Source organism: Myxocyprinus asiaticus, chromosome 40, assembly GCF_019703515.2.
Source record: "Myxocyprinus asiaticus isolate MX2 ecotype Aquarium Trade chromosome 40, UBuf_Myxa_2, whole genome shotgun sequence".
NCBI lineage: Eukaryota > Metazoa > Chordata > Actinopteri > Cypriniformes > Catostomidae > Myxocyprinus > Myxocyprinus asiaticus.
The window spans coordinates 24,164,091-24,188,808 of NC_059383.1; the positions used below are offsets into that span (position 1 = coordinate 24,164,091).

Sequence of the window (24,718 nt, forward strand, 5' to 3'; positions counted from 1 at the left end):
TCCAGCCAGGTCTCCTAAGCAACCAAATTGGCCCGGTTGCTAGGGAGGGTAGAGTCACATGGGGTAACCTCCTCATGGTCATGATTAGTGGTTCTCGCTCTCAAAGAGGCGTGTGGTAAGTTGTGCATGGATCACGGAGAGTAGCATGAGCCTCCACATGCTGTGTGTCTCCGCGGTGTCATGCACAATGAACCACATGATAAAATGCACAGATTGACAGTCTCAGAAGCGGAGGCAACTGAGACTTGTCCTCCGCCACCCGGATTGAGGTGAGTAACTGCGCCACCATGAGAACCTACTAAGTAGTGGGAATTGGGCATTCCAAATTGGGAGAAAAGGGGATAAATATATATATATATATATATATATATATTATAATGTACATTGCAGTATCTTAATATCATAATGTCCATCTTCATGAAAATTATTCTTGAAAATAATGTCACAATGTTAAAAATCTTAATCGCCCTACAAAGGCATAATTTTCTACGTGCAAAATGTGAATTTATTTATTTATTTATTTATTTTAATTTATGTTTTATTTTATTTTTTGGAGTAAAATAGGACTAGGACATTTCTTGACAGGTTTCATGAGAATCACCCTATAGAGGTTTACGCTCCTATAGTTGAGTTCTGCATTCCAAAACCCGGAAATGTGAAAAGGGTCCACAGACATTTTAAAATTGAACGTGCTTTTGTTGAACTGGCACTATCTCAACAATGTTTGTAATATTTACTAAATGTCCTACTTTATTATATGACAAAATTAAACATAGGCTACTTCAAATGCATGCTAATCAATTTAGTTTTTTAGTACTGTTTTAGTTTAGCTAAATTCCTATCATAGGAAAACTTTGCAACCTGTTAAAATAGTGAAAACTTGATTTTATGTACATTTTTGCAAAACTTGTTAAACGTGTCTCCAGGTACAATTTCCCGCAGTTTCCATATGAAATGAACACTAGAGGCGCTACAATAACTGTGTGTTTTATTCACTTTCACTCAAACCATGACTTGAGTGGCTGATTATGACTTTATAAATACTTATTTTTCTCTCTATTACTCAGAACCTGCTATTTTATGATATCCACACTTGTACTCAAACACATCTTTTGAGAAACAAAATATTTTAATGTTTTTATTACAGACTCACCTACATATACACACTTATTCATACATGTATAGCTTGCGAGATAGCTCATCTGATAAAAGTGTTGAACTTAAGAGTCTGTGGATCACAGTTCAAGACCAGCCGTGTACTCAAACTGACACGTGACATTACAGAGTCATAGCAGCGGCACGCAATGATGTGATTACTCTAGAAAATTTGTTTTTTCATTTCGCTTCTGCATTTTAAAAACACTAATGGTTAAGTTTAGGCATTGATAAGGTAAAGATGTATTTTTTAACTTCTCATATATATTTTAAAACACTAATGGTTAAGTTTACGTGTTGATTTGGTAAGGATGTTTTTTTAAACTTATCATTAATATTTTAAAACATTATTGGTTAGCTCCTGTTAGATTTAGTGAATTTTATATGACGCATATTTCCGTTTCAAAAATCTAGGCAAAACACCATAGGACACTATAAACACTGAGTTATGTTTGTTAAATGTGTCTGACTTTTCTTTGTGTTAAAATTGACAAGCATCCTCAGGTAAGTTAAGTAATTCAACTGGCTTACATATTATTGTCTCATGTGATCAGTGAGTATACCTGTCCAGTGAAGCCCACACCCTCTGGGGACTGAAGGAAGTTTTGGTAAACCTGATTGGCCTGAGCAATGACTGTAGCCACAGCATTCAGGTAATAGGGGGCAGCAATGGCGAGGATGGGAAGAGCAGCCAGAGGCAAGTGATCCACACTGCTGGACACACAGGTTTCATCATAGCTGTATGGATTTAAACTACAAGAAGACAAAGGGGAAAAACCATGTTATGATGAAATTATTTTTGAAAAGCAAACCTCCCATCAGTATCTATACTTTCCCCTAGTAACATGGGCACTCTCTTGTCTTGTGTATATAGACTCTTTGCTGATGTTATCTTCAGTTCCCTATCTGTCACTCACTCGACGTTGTGTCGATGTAGTGACACTAGGGGTCACTCTTGGGAGCCCGAGACACCTCTGGTCTTTGATAAAAGGCCAATGAAAATTGGTGAGTGGTATTTGCATACCACTCCCCCGGACATACGGTTATGAAAGGAGCTGGTATGCAACCACTATTCAGATTTTCTCTTCGGAGCCGAACGGTCGATGCTTACTGAGCTGAATTTCCATGGCTGTTCATTCACCTCTGCTGGATCTGACAGCGCATTTCAGTGGCTTCTCCCCCCTCTGCACTGGTGCACTGCAGAGAACGCCCCTGGGCATTTCGGCAGAAATAAAAGAGTATATTTCTCTAAAAGAGCGGCACAGACGGAACGTCTTTTTAAAGACGCGTCTTTTTAAAGATGCCTTTCCTTTGTGTGTTATTCCTGGTTGCGCTCGTTATCTCTCGCCCTCTAACACTGTCTTTCGTGTCTGGGCACTACATCGACACAACGTCTCGTTCCCTCCATCAGGGAACAGAGGTTACGCAAGTAACCAGGACGTTTCCTGTTTCTGTAAAGTGCTACATGCAACTTCCTCTAGCATAGTTTATGGTGCTTTTTGCCCTTAGTGGAGAATGTCTGTTACAATGTTACAATCCCTTTAACATACTAGATACATAGACTAATTTGTAAACAGGCTATCAGTTTATGGAACAAATTTAAAGCATACATTTTGAGCATGCCAATCAACTCCCTTGAGTAATGAGGCTTAGTCTGTTTGTATTTAATGACCAAAATCATTGTAATGCTTATCTGGATGTTGCCTTCAGTTCAACAATGGAAGACCAGCACGAGGCAACAAAGAAAAAGTCAAAATGTCATCATGTAAAATTCTTTGTGCTTTGAATGGTTATGTGGCCCTGTGTGCTCCTGCCTGAGTGTTTCAGAGAGAGGCAAAGTATTCTGACACATTTCAGCCTCTCTTTATGATTTTTTATGAGGAGAGCTGAATATGGCCAGGAGGCAGTTGAGTGAACCTGATTTATTTCTATCGACATCGTTTAATGAAAGTAAATTAACCTTTTTGGTTCTCTAGCTACAACTGAACGTTTGAAATAGAAATGTTAATTTTCCCCCAGGGTTCCAAAGTGCTACTTGGTTTTTTTATTCTTGAAAAAAAAAATGTCATTCTAAAACACTCATGCTGGCAGTTTAGCAAGTCAGACTCCAAAGGGAAGTCATTAAGAATATTATTTTAGAATTTAAAGAGGTCTTATCTTGAGGAATTACATTTTCCTTGATGTAAAGTGCTGGGTAGTAACGGACTACATGTAATATGGATTATGTGATTAGATTACAAAAATATGCACTTGTTATTATATTAAATTACATATTAAAATACTCATAATTCAGTTACTTTCTAATGGATTACTTATTAATCAGGCAACTACAGGAATTTTTCATAATTTATTGACCTCCCTAGTTCTTCTTTTTAAATATTTTACAGTTTTCATACTAAATCAGCCTTCAGCTGATATAGGTTCGGTAAGTCTTTGAGTTTTTTTGTTGGGGGGAAGGGTTGTGAAATTGCATACACAGACCTGATATGATCCATCTGCCTGGTGGCTATAATTACACTGAAGATGGTACAGTAATCCACACATAAATGCTAAACAGATTGCATTAGTGCGGTAAAGTTAGTTATAGTTTTGCATATTGCTTTTGGACTCAGCTTCAAAAATGTCCAACTTTTGTGACAACTTTTTTTTTCTCACAAAAAATCATAGAAATTCTCACATTTTGATCTGTTATGTAAGTTTTCTTTAATGCATTTAACCCTTGAATGGTCTTAATGATCAAGTCACTTATTTGACTTTCAAATTGTCACGTTTTTTTTTTTTCTTCTTCAATTTCAAAAGCTTGTAATAAAGGCTCTGTTTGCTCCATCTCTCTACTTTTGATCTTAAATCGTTCCTCTAGGTGGCAGCAAACACTAGAAAAAATATTTGTTTTCTCTATCATCTTCTATCACAAATGCAGATCAGAAAGACAGGGGACACCCTTGTAATAATAATAATAATAAAAAAGCTTCAAAAGCTTGTAATAAAGGCTCTGTTTGCTGTATCTCCCTACGTTAGTCTTAGATCATTCCACTTGATGGCAGCAAACACTAGGAAAAAAAAAAAAGTTTTGTCTTTAACCTGCTTTCACAATATACAGATCTGAAAGTCAGGGGGTGCCTGTATGTGTTTTGTGACTCCGCCCATAAATATCCAGTCTTTTGGAAGCATAATTTTTAGCATTATTATAACCAAGAATTAGCATAGGTCTTGTTTACATTTTTGCTTTTACATCTTACTTTGAGACAAGGGAGAAGGCATCAGCGCACACTGGCGGGCAGGGGACCAGTCTGACCAGCATGTTGTCTGCTGCAGCCTGGAAGTGTGCCCGTGCCACACGCTCCAACATGGATGCTAGAGTAGCAGCATCACCCGCTTTCCCTCCAGGGTCACCACCTCCAGAGTCCAAGATGTGACCTCCATGAATCACCAGGATGAGCAGTTTTGTCCTGCACTTCCTCTGCATGTGAGTGAGAGAGAGAGAAATGAGATTAGGACATACTGAGAGAATAAACCATGCCTTAAAAACATTACTGACAAATCCTACCTTAGTTAAATTTGCCATTTGCTGAATTATCAGACAAGCTTTTGCTTTTTTCTTTTGTAAATCTATGAAAGTCCTGTGGATAGTCTTAAATGGAATTCACATACATTTCCCAAAAATATGGTTAAACAAAGTTGCCAAAACCACCCAGAGACTCTTCTCTTCTTCTCTTTTCCAAAATTTTGAAGAAGTTTTAAAATTAAGATGCTGTGGATTAAACTATGTGAAAGCCCACTTTTATGAATCAACATGTATAACAGATCAGTTATTTAATTTCTACATTCATTCATTCATTATTACTCATCAGTAATTCATTAATTTATTGGCTCAGGTCAAAGTAGAGGCAAAAGTAACTAAAAAACAAATATCACACATAAATGCATTTACACAACAGTTACAAATACATATATAACGTTATGAGATGAATATTTAAAATATAAAATTATGAATATAGAAATATGAAATTAATACAATTATGATGTGAAGTTATACTTTTATATATGAAACCAAATTATGAAATATATACTTTATCATGACAACAACAAAGTTTACGGCTGCTCTGATTCTGCATATAATTTACACAGAACCAAAGCAGCATCAGAACTGCCTTTGATACTAGGGCTGAAGTGGGTCAGAGCAGGCATAATTTAGTCTGCTTTTGCATCTTTACACAGAATTTTGAGCAGGCACAGAGCAGGCTTAACTATGCAGTGTAAAGATACCTTCATTTGTAATCTCCGCAGTTTTTAATCATGTTATTGCAAAAATGTACCAATTTCCAAGGGGTCATGACATAAGGACTTCAAATTTCCTTGATCTTTTGACATGTAAGAGTCCATTGTATTATACAAACATACTGTAAGTTTCAGAACTCAAAACTTCCTCCTCACTTCAAAAAGAGCATTTGTTGAAACCAAGTTGCCAAAACGACTCGTTCTCTACTTCCTCCACATTGTGATGTCACACTGTGGAAGAAATTTGCATCAGACCGCCTCCACAACACATCGACGCTTACTTTACCTCATTAATTCTGTAGCCCGCCTAGTAGTGGTGAGCAGTGAGATGGCATGGAAAGAGCAGGTCAGTCAAGGGTATATACAGTCATTTATAACAGTGGCCGTTTATTGTCAAGTCTTAAAAGAGAAGCAGCACCAAAACTGAGAGTTTCTGACAGAGGGTCAGAATTTGTGCAAAATTACTATTATTATAAGTGAAACTCAAGGAACATATTAAAATAATAAAAAAAGGCATGTCATGACCCCTTTAAAGAAAATGTTACCCCTTTATGAGCACATTTTAATGAACACCATGCTGTTCACTGAAATCTTTCATTCATTCCTAAGGGAATGTCTGTAAAGCTTGTTAAAGCGAGCAACAGTAACCAAGGGGAACCAAGTTGTGTTAATTCAATGTGATTAGAAGTGAGATAATGAGGACTAACCTCCATGTCTTCCAAACCATCCACACTGCTCTGTGGAGCGCAGCGAGGGTGCCGCAGTCTGTAAAGACTTTCTAGTGGTGAATGAGAGAAAGAAAGAGAAAAAGAAAGATACTGAACTGACAGTGAGGACAGTTTTATGATTCTCTGCAGTGAGGATGAAGTGCATGAAGATGAACTTTGTTGATGGGGGATGGCAAGCAAAATTCAGCATTTCAGACAGCTTCTCCTAAACATTTAAATGTATATAGGTCCTCTTCTTCCAAATCAGCACAAAAACATACAATACAAAATTCAAAGTACAACCAAAAGTGTCAAGCCTATTCAAACTGACACAAGTGGATATTTTAACCAACTAAACAAATACACTTACTTCTTTGGCCATGAAACATGAGGAAGAGGGATTTTTTTATTATCTTCACCTGTCTAAATGGTCTAAGTTCCTTTTCCTAAAGAATGCATTTTTCAGACAAACATATCTAAAAACTGCCTCCTTTGTGGTCATTATTCCATTTTAATCAGTGCAGAGCTGCAGGTAAAATGCCATTTTATAGTTAATTTAGCTAATATTGCAATTGGTCCATTATTTAACCTTTTTAAAGAGCACTAAAAGTTTGCTGTCAGAAAATGACTCCTATTCGCCAATCAGTGCCCTAACTGCTCCAGAATCTCAATGGCAAGAGAGCCCGTATCTGTTTGTGGCTCCATGTGTGGGGCTTGGGGGAGTGGGAGTAAATGAATAAAACCTCCAGAAAGACAGAAGAGAGAGAATAGATAGATAGAGCCAGGCAGAGAGAGTATTTTTTACTTGAACATCTCAATGGCACTCAAAAACAATTCAGCAACTAGTGTTTTTAAATCTTGCTCGGATTTATATTTGAGACCACATTCACAGGGTGTGGAGTTGTTTGGCTTTTTGCTGTGCTTGTAAACAAGTTATGCAACATGAAATGTTCCCCCAAGCTCCCATTACTTCAGTCCATTGAATAACACCATTAAAAAGTAATGTCAGTTCACGTTTGATAGACAGCTAGCTTTTCACTTGCACACAAGTACAGACATGAAACGGAAAATCTAACTCAACTAAACATCATTATGTGTAATTTAAATAGCAAATATAACAGCAAAGTTTAAAGGGATAGTTCACCCAAAAATGAAAATTCAGTCATGTTTTATTTCTTCTGCAGGAAGACAATTTTGAAGAAACTTCACACAGCTCTGTTCCATACAATGGCAGTTCGCAGTGACCACAGCTTCCAAAAAGGAAAAATATTTTTGGGTTGATATATGCAGTTTTAGCTGCCTGATTATTCGAGATAAATGACTGTTCATTTCTGAAATTATGCGTAATTATAATTAATTAAACTCTGGATGAGATCATTTCACATTTGTGATTTTACATTTTACCAACAGTGACAGCCTAATGAAGTCTACTGCAGATGCAAATTAACTCTTGTTTAATAGGAAGAGCACGGCAGTTTTGGAGTTATAACAGAATAAAACACAAAACCCTACTCATAATCTCATAACATCAGTTAACAGCAATGTTGATTTACAAGGTCAGTCAGGGCACATAATAGTCTGCAAAAGCCACACACACTGGAACACAACGTGATCTTTTGCTCAGGGGTGTAAAAAGTACTCTTAAGTGAAAGTATGGATACTGAGTGAAAATTTTACTCAATTAAAAGTCCAAGTATCTAGCCAAAAGCATACTTGAGTGAAAGTAAAAAAGTATTCACATTAAATTGTACTTAAGTATTAAAAAAGTAAAAAGTAACTTTTTTCCTAGCCAGAATGAAAACAAGAGAGGAGACTGTGTGAGAGAGAATGTTGTTAAATTAGATTGGTTTGTTAAGTCACCTTTTTACTGTCTCTGATGACTGTCATATTTCTCCACCAGTGGCATTCACAACCTGGTCATAGAATCACGTTACAATAACTACATTTCTGCATAATGATTTTATGTAGCCTGTTGTATGTAACACGGCAATTTCCTGGTGAAATGAACACTATAGGCACTAAAACAATGACTGTTATCCCCATTCACTCAAATCACAAATAAAAGGGCCGATTATCATAAACACTTTTCACTCTGTTCCTAAAACACTGCTATCTTATGACATCTAAACCATTTTCTATAGTGCATGACTCATTTTAATGTTTGCATTACATAACCAACTACATTTACAAGCTTGTTTAAGTATGATCAAATTGCACAGTAGCTCAAATGATAGAGTGTTCCATATGCGATACAAAGGACTGGGGTACGAGTCCTGAAGGGCATGCAAGTCGACACGTGAGACGAAAGTGTCATAGAAGCACCATAAAATGACGTGGTTTCTTCAAAAATTTAGTTTTTCATCTCACATTTTCTTTTTATGACACTATCGGTTAGGTTTAAGTTTAAGGTATAGGGTAAGGAGGTATGTTTTGTTGATTTAAATCTCAATAGAACATTAACCTTAAAACCTCGTCTGTTCGGGAGAAAATTTCACTTGCTTTTAGCACAACACAATGGACATTTCACTTCGGAACTGCCCTGAGACGTGTAATAAATCACATAAAAATGTTGCCACAGTCACTCAGTGTTCATTGCATGGGAGAAGGCACTCATAAATTGCGATGTCAGAGCACCCAGTCCCTTGAGACATAGAGAAAGCTAAAAAAAAAAAAATCAAATGAAGCTTTAAAGAAAGTTAGTAATGTTGTTGTTTTTGTGAATTGTTTTCTGAGGTTTGCTACCAAACCTTGCTGTTGGGCAGATGGATGAATTCAATAAAATTCATAATTAATATTTACTCAGACTCTATTATTTTTATTATCATTATTATGATCATTATCATTTCTGGTTTTATAGTTGTTATTATTATAATTAATAATTGTTGTTGTAAGGCAACTATATTTCAGCAAATAGGGAGTAGACATTCCTAGATATGATTTAAATATAAAGGCAAGTGTAGAAATCACATGTACACATTTAATTACAAAAGCCTTTTGTTTTATATACAGTATATATATATATTGCTGTAATGAGTGGCTGCTGGCACTGACAATGATGAAGACGATGAATAGAAGAACCCAAGTGCAATTTTATTTACATAAAGTGAGAACCAATAAACCCTAACTATAAACATGAACATAAACTTGACTTGACTATACATAACCTTGACTTGAATATAAACAACGACTAAAGTTACATTCAACAATACCTGACAAAGCACAATGGGAAAACACGAGAGCTTAAAAACATGGACATGGGAGAACACATGACAAAGATAACCAATGAACAAACAGAACTGTAAACAAGATAAAGAGACAATAAACCAATGAAAACTAGACACATGAACATTGAGGGAAAACATGAAATCACATGACTAGGGACACATGACATGAAACAGAAACAGAACTTTCAAAATAAAAGATATGATATACATGAACACACACATTAAACATTACATATCCCCCCCACTAGGGGCTGCTCCTGACGCCCCAAAACATGAACACATAACATAACATAGTTCCAAAGTTCTATAGGGAGCTGGGGGGGGGGGGGATCTTGAGGGGTGGGGCGTGGCCTGGCGAGACAGGGCATGGGGCATGGGACCAGGGCAGAGTCAATGGAAGGTGGGGCCCGGAGAGGCTCGAGGGGTGGAGCTGTGGAAGGTGGAGTTGTGAGAGACTTGAGGGGCGGAGCCATGGAAAGCAGAGCCATGAGAGACTTGAAGGGTGACACCATGGAACTTGGTGCCCGGAGAGTAGCCGAAGACTCGAAGGGCCAGCGTGGAGCCGATGGCAGGGAGGACCAAGGCGGTGCTGGAGGCTCGTAGGAGCAAGGCAGAGCTGGGGGATCAGAAGACAGAGGCGGAGCTGGTGGGACTGAGGACCCCGGTGGAGCTGATGGATCGGAGGGACGAGGCGCAGCCAGAGGATCAGAGAGCCAAGGTGGAACCAGGTGACTGACAGACCAGACCGCAGTGGAGCCGAGGGAACACAGAGCTGAGGCAATGTCGAGGGACCGACAGGCTAAGGCGGAGTCCAGGGCTCGGAGGGTCCAGGCGGGGTCGGAGGGTTGAAAGTTCCCCTTGCCTGGCTGTGACGTGGCATGGAGCAGGCTCAGACATGGCTGTGACGTGGCATGGAGCAGGCTCAGGCGTGGCTGTGACGTGGCATGGAGCAGGCTCAGGTGTGGCTGTGACGTGGCATGGAGCAGGCTCAGGCGTGGCTGTGACGTGGCATGGAGCAGGCTTAGGCGTGGCTGTGACGTGGCATGGAGCAGGCTCAGGCGTGGCTGTGACGTGGCATGGAGCAGGCTCAGGCGTGGCTGTGATGTGGCATGGAGCAGGCTGAGGCTTTGCTGTGACGTGGCATGGAGCAGGCTCGGCGGCCATGACGTGGAACTCTGGCTCGGCGGCCATGACGTGGAACTCTGGCTCAGCATCCGCCTCCCCCACAATGAAAGTGGAACCAATAATCTGCAGGGTGAGGTCAATATATTGAGCCAGGCTGTGGGTAATCTGACCGCCTGGCATCATTAAAGAGATGGGCTCATTCAGTCCAAATCGGAAACAGTCCTTGAGGGCCACCTCATTAAAATCCACCTGGCATGCCAGAGCGCAGAAGTCCTCCACATAGTCCTCCAGAGGATGATTCCCTGACGTAGGCAGAGGAGCTGGAATGCTGGGTTCATTGTAGGTCAGGTATTCTGTAACGAGTGGCTGCTGGCACTGACAATGATGAAGACGATGACGATGAATAGAAGAACCCAAGTGCAATTTAATTTACATAAAGTGAGAACCAATAAACCCTAACAATAAACGTGAACATAAACTTGACTTGACTTAACTTGACTAGACATAACCTTGACTTGACTATAAACAATGACTAAAGTTACATTCAACAATACCTGACAAAGCACAATGGGAAAACATGAGGGCTTAAATACATGGACATGGGAGAACAAATGACAAAGATAACCATGGAACAAACAGAACTGTAAACAAGATAACGAGACAATAAACCAATGAAAACAAGACACATGAACATGGAGGAAAATCATGAAATCACATGACTAGGGACACATGACATGAAACAGGAAATAACTTTCAAAATAAAAGACATGATATACATGAACACACACATTAAACATTACATTTGCAACATGAATGATCATTTTTAACTTCATAACTGTCCAATCTGTAGAAGTAGCAGGCTTTTAGAATAAAGTTTAGGACAAAAACTGTCTGTGTTTCTCACTTCGTGCTCATAGTTTTGAATGAATACATCACATTTAGTCGGGCGGTCACATTCACAAATATTTCAAAATATCCGAAGCTCAAATCAGATCCAAAATTCTGCCTCTGCAGATGGTCGGAACTCCACACAGCCGTGCAGCACTCCATTTGAAATGACTGACCTCTGGTCTGTCATCTGTCATCTGTCATTTGTCAGAAAAGGCAGTGAAAAGGCAGCTTCAGTCCAGTAATATGAAATAAATGATCTGCAAAAATTGAATGAGTAATTTTTTCTTTGGAAAAGTAATTAAGTAAAGGTACAAGTATTCAGTTTAAATTGCACTTGAGTAAAGAACAAATCCATAATAAGCATAATACTTAAATATTTTTACTCAATTACTTTACACCCCTGCTTTTGCTGTTGTAGCCCATCCGGCTTAAGGTTCAACATGCTGTGCATTCTGAGATGCTATTCTGCTCACTATAATTGTATAGAGTGGTTGTCTGAGTTACCATGTTCCAGTGTTCCGTTTCCAGTGAGAGAACACTGTGCTCACCTGACTGCCGCTTCTTGCCGGTACCCATGTTTGTTCTGCGTGTATGAATGTTTGGACTCCCTCATTTGTTTTGCTCTATCTTCTCTTAGCTCCATTGGACTATACCCTATAAAAACCTAGATATACTGCTGCTTACTGAAACATGGCAAATTCCCAATGACTATTTCCACATGAACCTGCTAATTCTCCCTGGATACAACTACCTGGCTAAACCTCGCCTGATTTCCAGGGGTGGGGTCTGGCTGCTGTCTATCACAGCAACTTGCATTCTAAAATCATTGACTTCCATGAGATTAGCACCTTTTTAATGTTACTGGTCCATCGCCACTGCTTGTGGTTCTTGTGTGTCGCCCACCAAAATCTTTGTCTAATTTCATCAGTGATCTGAATGAGCTGTTAACTCTAACTTGTGCCATGTGTTCATCTGTATTGTTACTTGGTGATTTCAACATACATGTAGATACTGATTGCGCTGCTGCCAGTGAGCTCATGTCTGTGTTTGAGTGTTTCAATTTTGTACAACATGCTGACTTCCCTACACACTCTCGTGGCCACACACTAGACCTAGTCTGTACCGCTGGTTTAAGTAATGTTTCTGTGTTCATCTCTCAGATTGGACTATCTGATCATTCATTCATTGAACTAAGTTGTGAAACCCCTCTCCCCAGGTCATGCCAGTAATCCATTATAATCTACCGCAACTTTAAATCTATTGATCCGGTATCCTTTTCTGCAACAGGACAAACCTCATACCTTACAAATATGACTAAACTTACCTGTCCCACTGTCATCCTCACTAGATAAAATACATCAATTTCTAATGCCCTTCATTTACATGCCCCTCTTAAGAGTAGACTTGTCCCCTCCACTCACACGTCTCCCTTGTTTACACCTGAACTTCTCCATTTGAAAGCTGCAGAACACCGCCTTGAGCGTCTCTAAGAAAACTGGCTTAACTGTTCACTCATCTGCCTACAATGACCATATGCAGATATAAAAATCTGCATTAAATGCTGCACGCTCTGCATTTTTTTCTTCCCTTATCAATAATGCCTCTTCCAGATCCAAACACTCTTTTCCACTGTTAACAAACTCACCAACCCACCTGTGTCTGTTATTTCCGACTCTGCTGAGCTCTGTCAGTCATTTCTTCACTTCTTTCAAAATAAAAGGAATTCACTATTCAAACTTTTCTCTCCTATCGTATCTTCAGATGCACCACAGAATTTTCTCACTGACCTCATGATTGCCACATTTTCTGACTTTGCCCATACTAGCCCACCTGCAATTACTGAGTTAATCAAGAAATAAAATTCTACTTCCTGTCAGTTAGACCCGGCCCCCACCGCACTGCTTAAACATTGTCTGTATGCCATTGCGGTGCCTATTTCCCTCCTCATCAACAGATTTCTTAGTACTGGTATTATCCCTCTAGAACTAAAAACTGCAGCTGTCACCTCAATTAAAATAAAAAACACGGCCTTAAAAATTACTGTCCTATTTCAAATCTCCCTTTTCTGTCCAAATTGATGGAAAAAGTGGTTGCCTCTCAGCTACAATCCTATCTGGCCTCACAAAATCTGTTTCTGCCACTCCGTAGCACAAAGACTGCACTCATTAGAGTTGTTAATGATCTTCTAATGGCCACAGACTCAGGTGCCCTCACTATTCTTGTTCTCTTAGATCTCAGTTCTGCATTTGACACAATCTCACACACGATACTCATTTCTCGCCTCTCTGCTATTGGCATTTCTGGTACTGTACTATCCTGGTTCAATTCTTATCCTTCTGACCATCAACACTATATCTCTATTCGTCAGTCAAAATCTACTACAGCTCCTGTTCCTCAAGACAACCCTCAGGGTTCTGTTCTTGGCCCACTGCTCTTCATCAATTATATGCTTCCCCTGGGTCACATCATCCACCAGCACGGACTCAACTTTCACTGTTATGCTGATGACACACAGCTTTATATCAGTTCAAAACCCACTGCCCCTTTACCCACAAGCTCCTTATCTGCATGTACCAATGACATCAATACCTGGATGACCAAAAATGTTCTCAAAATTAACACTGACAAAACTGATGTACTTTTAGTTGGTTCCACAAATCTTACATCTCGCCACTCTGATCAGTCTGTTGATATTGATGGTGTCCTGGTCAGACCTTCCTCTACAGTCAGAAACCTCTGCATTATTTTTTATTCTTCACTCTCCTTCCTCCCTCACATCTCTTCTCTCACAAAAGCTGCTTTCTTTCACTTCTGTTATATTGCCAGGCTACACCCCATTCTCAATACAAAAGACGAAGATTGCACTTCACGAAATTACTCCTCACTACATTTAAAGCTCAGATGGTCTTTTCCCTCCTTACATCAAAGATCTTATTCATCCCTACACACCATCTCGCTCACTCAGGTCTTCAGACTCCAGTTTACTACTCATCCAACGTTATAAGCTAACATCACTGGGTGGCAGGGCTTTTAGCACTACTGCTCCAACATTATGGAATTCTATCCCACAATCCCTCCATGACCTCATCACCATACATGATTTCAAAACTTGCCTGAAAACATATCTCTTTGTCCTATGTTGTTCTGACTCTTAACTGATCAATTAAGAGCAGATCATTTATTTATTTTTTTTGCTATTTGTAAAGCGACCTTGAATTTGTAGAAAGGCGCTATATAAAATAAACTTATTATTATTATTATTACATTTTGGACTGCTGCAAAAACCACACACACACTCACTCTGCATAATGAAGATGTCAGATATTTTCCATGGGGACGCAAAGACTGAATAATACACAGGGATTTTAGTTTTTTCTGGTAATTTTCAGTGCTGCTTCATCTACTTGTATTGACCAAATCAAGTCTAATTTGATTTTATTAATAATTCTATAGATTTTTCAGACTTGTTTTCCCACACTCACATATGTGTCACTCTGGTGCCATATTCAAATAGTTTCGGAGGATTCCATTACTTTACTCCAGGCTAAACTTTAAAATGTTCAGATGAAATTAATTAAAATTCTGTAATCATTTACCATTACTTTATATTATCTATCTTACATGTGACACAAAAGGAGCTTTTTTTTATTGTCCAAGCTGCAGCAAAAATGAAAATGCACCCTAAAATTCATATGATAGCTTTGTGAGAGGAACAGACCTACATTTTTGGCTTTATTCACTGATAATTGTGACCTCTTCAACAGCACTCAAATCCCACACTCATTTAAAGATTTAAAAGTTGCCACCTCAAGATGTGTTACCACAGATTTGCCATAAGTGATTGTAATCAACTACAACATGCTAAAGTTTGGATGTATTGGATATAATCTTCTAACACAATAAAATCAGGATCTGAATGCACAACCTCAACCTGCTCAGAAACAGATTTTCCCCTTGATTGTGGTGTTTTTGGAGAATGGGTCAAAGGAGCAAGTCTCTTAGCAGCCTTGAGTTCGGCGTATTCCTTGGCTTTTTCATGAGCCTCTCTCAATCTGTCTTGATGAATAACTAACCAATCATGTTTTCTGTCCACTGTTTGCTCTTGACCTAACAATGCATCTACTGGAAGACGTGGGTTGACTCAAAACAGCAAGTAATGTGGTGAGTACCCAGTGGTTGCATTTGGTGTTACATTATAAGTATAACCAACTCAGGATGGTGTTCTGGCCAAAGCTTTTTCTTTTCAGGGGCAAGTGTACGTAATAGATCATGGAGCGTTCTGTTAAAGCGCTCGCACTAAGCGTTACCCTGAGGCCGATAGGGTGTGGTGCAGGTTTTTTTTACACCATACATTTTACTCAGGTCAGCAATCATGTCGCTTTCTGCCCTGATCAGAATGTAATCATTCAGGCACACCATATTCCATGAACCACTCTTTCAGAAGGATCTTGGCAGTGGTATTAGCCCTCTGATCCTTGGTTGGAAATGCCTGTGTGAACTTTGTGAAAACATCAGTCACAATTAACACGTTCTCACGGCCATCAGAGGCAGGTTCAAGCACAGTAAAATCTACTGCCACTACTTCAAGGGGCCTTGAAGCCAGAAATGGCTTCAGAGGAGGATGTATCCTTGACTTGGTATCTTGGTTAAGATGCACTTTTGACACTTTTTGATCCACCACTCCACATCATTATACATGCCAACCCAGAAGCATAGTTGCCTCAACAGGTTTAGCATGCACTTAATGCCCTGATATCCCATAATGTCATGAACACTTTCAAGGACTTGTTCTTTTAGACACGAGGGTAAGAGCAGCTGCTGACATTCACCACGATGTTGGTCATTCACAATGCGATAAAGCAAGCCATCCCACTCTCTAACACACTTCCACAGCTTTATCAGTGACAGTACAGACTTTGATAGACCAGATCTCTCACGAGTGGTGGGCTTTTGTTTATGTTCCCAAAAGGTTCTGAAAGAACAGAATAGGATCTTTCATTTGAAAATCCTTCAGTTCGGCTGCTGTATAACCCGGCAGAGTAGGTGTACTTCTTTGGGAGTTCCTGCCTTCCTCTACTCCACACTCTGAAGCACGAATCTGTCTAACCCTACAGCACTTTTCACCAACCATCACTAAGTCAGGCTGTAAGGCTGTAAGGCTTATTATTTTGCAGATGGCAATACAGTCGTCATATTCTATATCCTAAGGAGTGGCAGGCTCACTAAATGGTTGAATGTGATGTTCTCTTGGCACATAAATGTAAGACCTTGTAGGCTCTCTAATCAAATTGGCGATAGCTGCCATGGTCTTGTCATGCTTTCTGTTGAGTTCTTGAATCTGTCCCTGAACATCATGCATACTACTACCTGCACCATGCTCACTGCTAGTGTTTTTTAATACTGTACTATCATCATCAGATTGTGACATTTTGAAATGTTCAAATGATCTCAGTTCAACTCAGTAAAAAAAAAAAAACAGTGAAAGTTCTCAGTGAAAGGCAAAATCCTCTAAATCAGTCCATAATGTTTTTCTTTCTCTTCTGGAGCAAAAGCATATGTATAATATCTGTATAATACTTCTATGTTCACTTGTAGACAGTCACTGGATAGGTGTCTCATCAAATAGTACCCCCGTGGAATCAGTGGAACTCAGATGGTCTCTTTCTCTTGTCCATCAGTCTCGTCACCTCGCCATATCACCTCTGGCCGACATCTGTGCACTGGACATCTGTACCAAGGAAGACAACCTCCACTCTGTGTCCCACTGGCACCTATCTTCACCTCTACTGTATTTAAAAAAAAGCCAAAAAATTTACTTTTTGGCTCCCAACAGTCAGATACCCCACTCCTGGTACCAAACATTTAGCCAGTGGGTTGAAAATAACCACCACAGGATACAAAAATATCTTTTGGGGTTTTATTCTGATGGCTGTTTATTAAGAAAACAAAAAAAACAAAAAACAAAACAGCAGTTGATGGAGCTATATTATATTAAAAAGGAAAAAAAGACTAAAGAAAATACCAAAAAATTAAATATGATATAAAGAAATACAGTAGAGGCCAGTTTTTACACATGTGCCAAAATGAGGTAAAACTCCACACATGTAATCCATGTGCATCTCAAACAATTCTCAAATGAGGAACAAAACTGGGAGCTCTCTTGCCCAATGTATGTTTTCAGGTCTCTAGTCATAAATTGGATGTGGCCCCTTTAAGAGTTACTCTCTTGTGTTAGAGTTAAATTACATGTACATTTCTCCACTTGGCTACAGTATCTTTTTGAATATTATTGCAATGTACACTACCGGTCAAAAGTTTTGAAACACTTACTCATTCTTTATTATAATTTTTTTTTCTCCACATTTTAGAATAATAGTAAAGTCATCAAAACTATGGAATAACATAAATGGAACTATGGGAATTATCTTGTGACTAAACAAAATCCAAAATAAATCAAAACTGTGTTATATTTTAGCATCTTCAAAGTAGTCACCCTTTGCCTAGAATTTGCAGACATGTACTCTTGACATTTTCTCAACCAACTTCTTGAGGTATCACCCTGAGATGCTTTTTAAACAGTATTGAAGGAGTTCCCATCTATGTTGGGCACTTTTGGCTGTTAACTGCCTTTTATGTTATATGGTTGTGGAGTGATTAGAGGCTCAAAAACATCTATATAATAGTATAATGTAAAGACAATATGTGTAAATTTATTAAAAAAAATATAAAACTTAGTGTGGTTAAACACTTTTGTGTTTTGTGTCTTTCAAACGTGATGATATCTGAAGATTGCAGAGGCTTTGACGGAATCCTCCGAACACAGGTGAGAATGTCACTTTTTGGACATTTTGTTCATGTAATAGAGAGTATTATCTTTTTGTTCGTGAAGTGTTAGTCTTTCTCCAAGTCAGAAGAGAACTTATTTTAAACCAAAATAACATCCAATGGCAGAACAGACACAGAAAGTAGTCGAGGATGAGCACAGAACAACGAAAGTTTGAGCTTTTAAGTTAAAAAAAAGACTGAAATGTTCACTACTGAGTATATAACGCACATGGAAAGATACAGTGGGGGAAATAAGTATTGAACGTGTCAACATTTTTTTCAGTAAATATATTTTTAATGAAGCTGTTCACATGAAATTTTCACCAGACATCAGTATTAACTCAAGAAATCTGCAAATGTAAAGAATTCACAACATTAAAGTCCATAAATAAAGTTATGTGTAATAAAGTGGATTGACACAGGAAAAAAGTATTGAACATGCTAAGAAAAAGCAGTTTTCCAAGGCAAGGTAAGGCAAGGAACCAGCTGAAATCTGTAAGTAGTTAGAAAGTAAAAACCTATCTGTGCAAATTAATATCAGCTGGGTTAGTAAATTGATGGTCTATAAAAAGGCTTTTCATTACCAAGGTGTCACACAAGAAATATCCCATGATGGGTAAAAGCAAAGAGCTCTCCCAAGACCTTCGCAACCTTATTGTTGCAAAAACGTATTTCAAAACTTCTGAATCTTCCAGTAAGCACCATTGGGGCCATTATCCACAAGTGGAAGCAACATCACTCCGTCATCAACCGGCCACGCACAGGATTTCTGACCAGGGAGTCAGAAGAATAGTCAGAAGAGTAGCCCAAGAGCCAAGGACCTCTCAGAAAGAGCTCCAGAAACACTTGGAGGCAGCAGGTACCATTGTCACAGAGAAAACAATAGGCACTGCACTCCACCGCCATGGCCTCTATGCACGCTCACCCCGCAAGACTCCATTACTAAAGAAAAGCATTACTGTCGAAGCTTGTGTAGTCTGTGTATTCTGGTCAGACGAGAGCAAAATGTAACTTTTTGGCTGTCATACTACACACCATGTTTGGAGAAGAAATGGCACTGCACATCACCCTAAAAACACTATACCAACAGTGAAGTTTGGAGGTGGAAGCATCATGGTGTGGGGCTGTTTTTCATCGCATGGTACTGGCAGACTTCATATAATTAAAGGAACGATGAATGGAGACCTTTACCAGGAGATTCTTGAGAAGAATCTGCTGCCATCCACCAGGATGATGAAGATGAGATGTGGGTGGACCTTCCAGCAGGACAACGATCCAAAGAAACAGCAAAGGAAACTTTTGGTTTCAGAGAAAAAAAATCAAGGTGTTAGAATGGCCCAGTCAATCACCTGATTTGAATCCAATTGAACATTTGTGGAAAGAGGTAAAGATCAAGGTTCACAAGAGGGCCCCCCGGAATCTTCAAGATTTAAAGACAATATGTTTAGAAGAATGGGCCAAAATCACACCTGAATACTGCGGCTGATTCATTTCTTCATACAGGAAGCATCTTGAAGCTGTCATTACAAACAAGGGCTTCTCCACTAAGTATTAAATACATTTCAGTTAGCGTGTTCAATACTTTTTTCCTGTGTTATTCCACTTTATTCCACATAACTTTATTTATGGACTTTAATGTTGTGAATTCTTTACATTTGCGGATTTCTTTAGTTAATACTGATGTCTGGTGAAAATTTCATGTGAATAGCCTCATTAAAAATATATTTACTGAAAAAAAATTTGACACGTTCAATACTTATTTCCCCCAGTGTATTAGTTGTTCGTTAGTTGTTGTTTTTTTGGTCGGAAGATTAAGCTCTACAGCTTTCTACCTTTTTTGGGATTGATAGTGAGAGTCAAGAGCATCTGAGTTTTTTTTGTGTGGACAACGGGAAAGAAGTGATTCCAGAGTTATCCCGTACATCAGCAGATATCCGGTTTGTTGATGAAAAAGGACAGAAGAGAGGGTAAGCTGATAATTTGTGGCTGTTTCCACCTGTCATAACGGACAGACAGAAAGAAAGGATGACACGGAGAGGGACCGACCAACGGTGTTGCATTGTGTCAGTTAATACACACACGTACAAAGAAGAGAAGAGCCGGCAGACTGAATGCACTTCACCTTCGTTGCGGACTACAGATCGAGGAAGAGAGTGAAAAGAAACCCCTTTCCAATCCAGACTGAAAACACGGACGAGATAGAGGGAGGGAGAGAGAGAGGGACAGAGAAACGTATGCACACAGAACTGGATCGATAACTGGTGCTTTGTCGCAGACAGTGGAGCGGGTATTGAGAGAGAGAGAGAAAGAGAGAGGGAGGAAGAGAACTGACAAACTCCTTTTAAATCAAACTGTAAATTCGGACGAGTGAGCAAAAAGAGAGACAGAGATAGAGAGACAGAGTGTCACAAAGTGAGGGAATCTATGGACAACACTCATTCTTTACTGAAAGCACACACACACGCAAGAAGTTAATTAACAGAGTTATTGCACACATTTGCATTATATCTCCCCTGCCAACCAGTGACATATTCCTGAACGCCAGGACCCACCACAGTTTGGGTCAGTGTACTATACAGAAAGTTACAAGAAGAGGTACATTTGTTTTATTTTATTTTTTAAGAATGTTCTATGAAATGAGATTGATATTTAAGACTGTTTGAGACTGAAGGAATTATTTACTAATAATTTACATTTATAACAATGTAACGGACAAGGTCTCTACTTAAGGGAAAGGAGGAGGCGGGAATCGGCTGAACAGCAACGTAAACTTTAATGACAGAACATAACTCAAACATAACATAAAAGTGCTAAGCAGCAAACAAAACAAAGACGCACACACACAACACATGCTTCGCTCTCTCTCCCTCGAACTGGCGTCCCAGCACCTCCTTATCTCTCTCCCGCTGATTAGACAACTCAGTGCAAAGTGTGCGTCATCACGGCCTGGCCACGCCCTCCTCCTCGTCACAAACAACTTCCTGACATTCTATTTATTCTATCCTATAGTATTCCATTTATTGATTTTCTATTTATTCATTTATATAGATTTCATCCTATTGTATTGTTGTATTGAGACAATTTACTGAAAGTGGAAATTGTATTGCTTTGCCTATTAATATTTATCAATACATGTTGATTTAAATTCTTTGAGGATATCTGACTCAAGTTTAAGTGACTCAAGACAGAAGTAAAGTGAATTGGGTGTTTTGTTAACTGCTGTTATATTTAGCTATTTGGCATTTACCTACTAGCGGAGGGGAAAGCACACATTACACTTTATTAACAAATATTGTGAAGACACAACATACACTGTATATTTTGTGCAGGATAAAAGTCGCTAAAGTACTGTTTGCCTCATGAGACTGCCCTAGTTCATTAGTGAGAGGTTGCAGGTATTTCCTTAGGCTCAGTGAGCTCTGGTTCATTTGACTTCCCAGTTTAAACGAATTATAATATGGGTATGTCATGCCAGAAGTGATCTGGATTTGTTTGTTCAAGGTTCTAAATATGGTAATCCAGCAATTATCTTGGCTATCTATTTAGTATTCATTTTAAAAAAATGAGTAAGAGATGTGGCGGGACCCTGCTCTTCTTAAAACTGAAATATGTTCCAGATTTATTAACTGTGAAATGAAAATGGATAATTGTTTAATGTAATCCTCTCTCATTCTCTAACTCGCTCTCTCAGTAAACTCTCTCTCTTTCTCTCTGTCTGACTTTCTCCAATTCTCTGTAAACTGCGACCTAGCCATCATGAAATCCAAAAATTCCAAATGCACAAAAAAAAAAATCAAACATTTCTCTGAGCCATCCATAAATCCCAGCAAAAAAAAAAAAAAAAGTGTGTGAAGAACTTCTTTAAAAAACTGTAGGGTACAACAGGTTAAAAGGTCCCCTTTTCTCCCTAAAAATAAAATAAAAACCACAACAACACTTTCCTAAACATCTGTGTCACTGTGCACTGCAAACATTTCCCAATCCATGATTTCATCATGTGTAATGTCTTAAAGAAATATTCCAGGTTCAATACAAATTAAGCTCAATCGACAGCATTTGTGGAAGAATGTTGATTACCACAATTTACTTTGACTTTTCCATCCTTTTCTTTATAAAAGCAAAAATGTAGGTTTATAAAAGGCACTTACAATGGAAGTCCATGGAATCAATCCGTAAATGTTAAAATACTCACTGTTTCAAAAGTTTAGCCACAAGACATAAACAAATGCTATTATGATTTTTGTTAACATGATTTTAGTGTGATAAAATCACATAGTAACCTTTTCTGTGTAAAGTTATTTCCTATTTTACAACTTAATTGTCATGACGACATAACGTAAACACTGCAATCCCGGTAATTTAGTAGTATGCCACAAAAACAATTATTTAAACAGCTTTACAAACACGTTTTCACAGAAGAATCAATGTAAGTACTGTTATAAAATTATAAGTTTCACATTTCTGCCTTTAAACCCTCCAAATTAGCCCCATTCAAATCCATTGTAAGTGCCTCACTGTAACCTTGATTTTTGGGACAAGTAAAAATATTTTTTTGTGTGTTAATTAACATTATGTCTCAAATACTGTTGAATGAGCTTAAATTGTATTGAACCTGGAATATTCCTTTAACAAAATATATTTTTAAATGCTGCAAATTTGAGTAGCTAATGAGAATCCCTGAAATGATCACATATACTGCATTTTCAGACAAAACACTTTTAAGTTTTCACAATTTTCAGTTGTGTTCAAGGTGAATAAATCAATGGTATTTCAATCTAATAACTAAAAGTACTGTATCTGGTGATTAAAAAAAAAAAAAAAAAAAAAAAAAAGGCCAGCCTTGAAAAGGCAAAGATCAAGGCCAAAGCACCAATTAAATAATAAAAGTGTGGGATAAAGATCTCTCTAGGTGCCTTTAGATTTAAATACATTTTTCAATCAAAACAAATGTCCTTTACCATTTCCTTTACACTTCTTCAAGCCCCCATTTATGCCCATTTGTACCCTACAGAGACCTTTTTACACAAGTGTGAATACAGCTGTTTCTTTCACAATACCCAGATTTCAAAAAAAGGTTTTTCTCCAAACAAACTTACATCTCATCACATCTGAAGCAGCTTGGAGCAAACAACACTGGTGGACTGATCAATTAAATAACTCTGATAAGACGTTCTATCATGCTGGCACATAAATGCGGTCCAAATGCTCCTTCAGTATAACTGTTTCACAGTCTGATGAAACAAATTTTTCTTAAATGAGTGGCAAAAGTGAGCTGCCTATTTCTCCTAATTTAGAAGTAGCTTTCAAGCAGTATTTCAGAAACTCTACATCTTTCATGCAGTATTACAGAATCTTTCTAAGGGAGGTTAAATATTTGAGTTATGTGCTGCTGAATGTCCCATCCAACTAATTCACTGTTTGTGTCCTGTGGTATTAACACAGCTTACAGAACATGAGAGGAAAACAGTGATTATGCTGTATCTGTAGCATTAGTCACTCAGCTGAACTTCCCTCTTTTTAGTTACTCAGAAAAAAAACTATGTGCCACGGAAATTGCTGTTTATGGTATAGACTAACAAATTAGGAAGGAGCAGTAGTGAGATTCTCTTTGGCTTTCACAGTAATTTTACTTTTCAGCAAAATGTTTATTTAAATGAATATAATTTACTGTATAAGGGTGAGGTTATGTAGGACTAGCTCTTATAATATAATTAGACATTTATAGTGTGTTACCTTTAACTTTGTATGTGAAGATCTTAGAAAAAATGATTGTTCTTGAATACCTCATGATACAAAAACATGGAAAACAGACCTCTTTAGGAGACCTGTATGAGATCTAAATTGGTGCTTGTACCTCTTGAGTGCTCCAGGTGTCCCAGCGTCTCAATCTGCTCCACCAGGTCATTAGAGTTCCACTGGCTCATCCCCAGCAGCATGGCAGTCTTCCCCTCCATAACATCTGCATACCAGCAGGACATGGCAAGCCATCATTCAATACAGTGAATTAACTTAAGGTCTATAATGTTGTCATATTTCTAGGACAGTGGTTCTCAATGGGTGGGTCACATCCTAAAATGGTTGTTGACATCAAAGGCTTTGTGTCCAATCAAACACTATGGTATTTTGACATCTGTCATTTGGTCAGAGATAGCCAAAATAGGCAAACTAGGGTCTTGAAGCAAAACCAGTTGAAAACCACTGATCAAGGACATTATTTTTTTCCATAAAACAATCCATAGCTGAGAATCAAATCACTTCTTGCATCACTTTTGTTATCAATATTCATTCACACACAGATTTCATGTGTCCTTTACTGCCAGTAACAGCTCTCATAAAAGGTATGGGTAAAAAAGGTATTTGTTTTTCTTTGAGACTGACCATTATTAAAATAGTAGCTTCTTTTATTAATTACATACTATTTCTAGGCCATGTCTCCATGAAATGCCCTTAAAACTTAGGTAAGAGGAAAATGCTCTCAGGGAATTATTTAAAAGAGGTACGGTACAACACACA

The 24,718-nt window shown here is 38.4% G+C and overlaps 1 protein-coding gene across 1 annotated transcript in view; it reads right to left on the reverse strand.

Annotated features, from left to right (window-relative positions):
* Positions 1-24,718, reverse strand: part of LOC127430918 (membrane-associated phosphatidylinositol transfer protein 3-like) — a 105,059-nt gene that overhangs the window by 54,314 nt on the left and 26,027 nt on the right. The window contains exons 3-6 of the mRNA XM_051681059.1: positions 24,060-24,164; positions 6,141-6,211; positions 4,395-4,615; positions 1,719-1,908 (exon numbers count right to left, since the gene is read on the reverse strand). Coding sequence (XP_051537019.1) covers positions 1,719-1,908; positions 4,395-4,615; positions 6,141-6,211; positions 24,060-24,164 — 587 coding nt within the window. The remainder of the gene's footprint in view (positions 1-1,718; positions 1,909-4,394; positions 4,616-6,140; positions 6,212-24,059; positions 24,165-24,718) is intronic.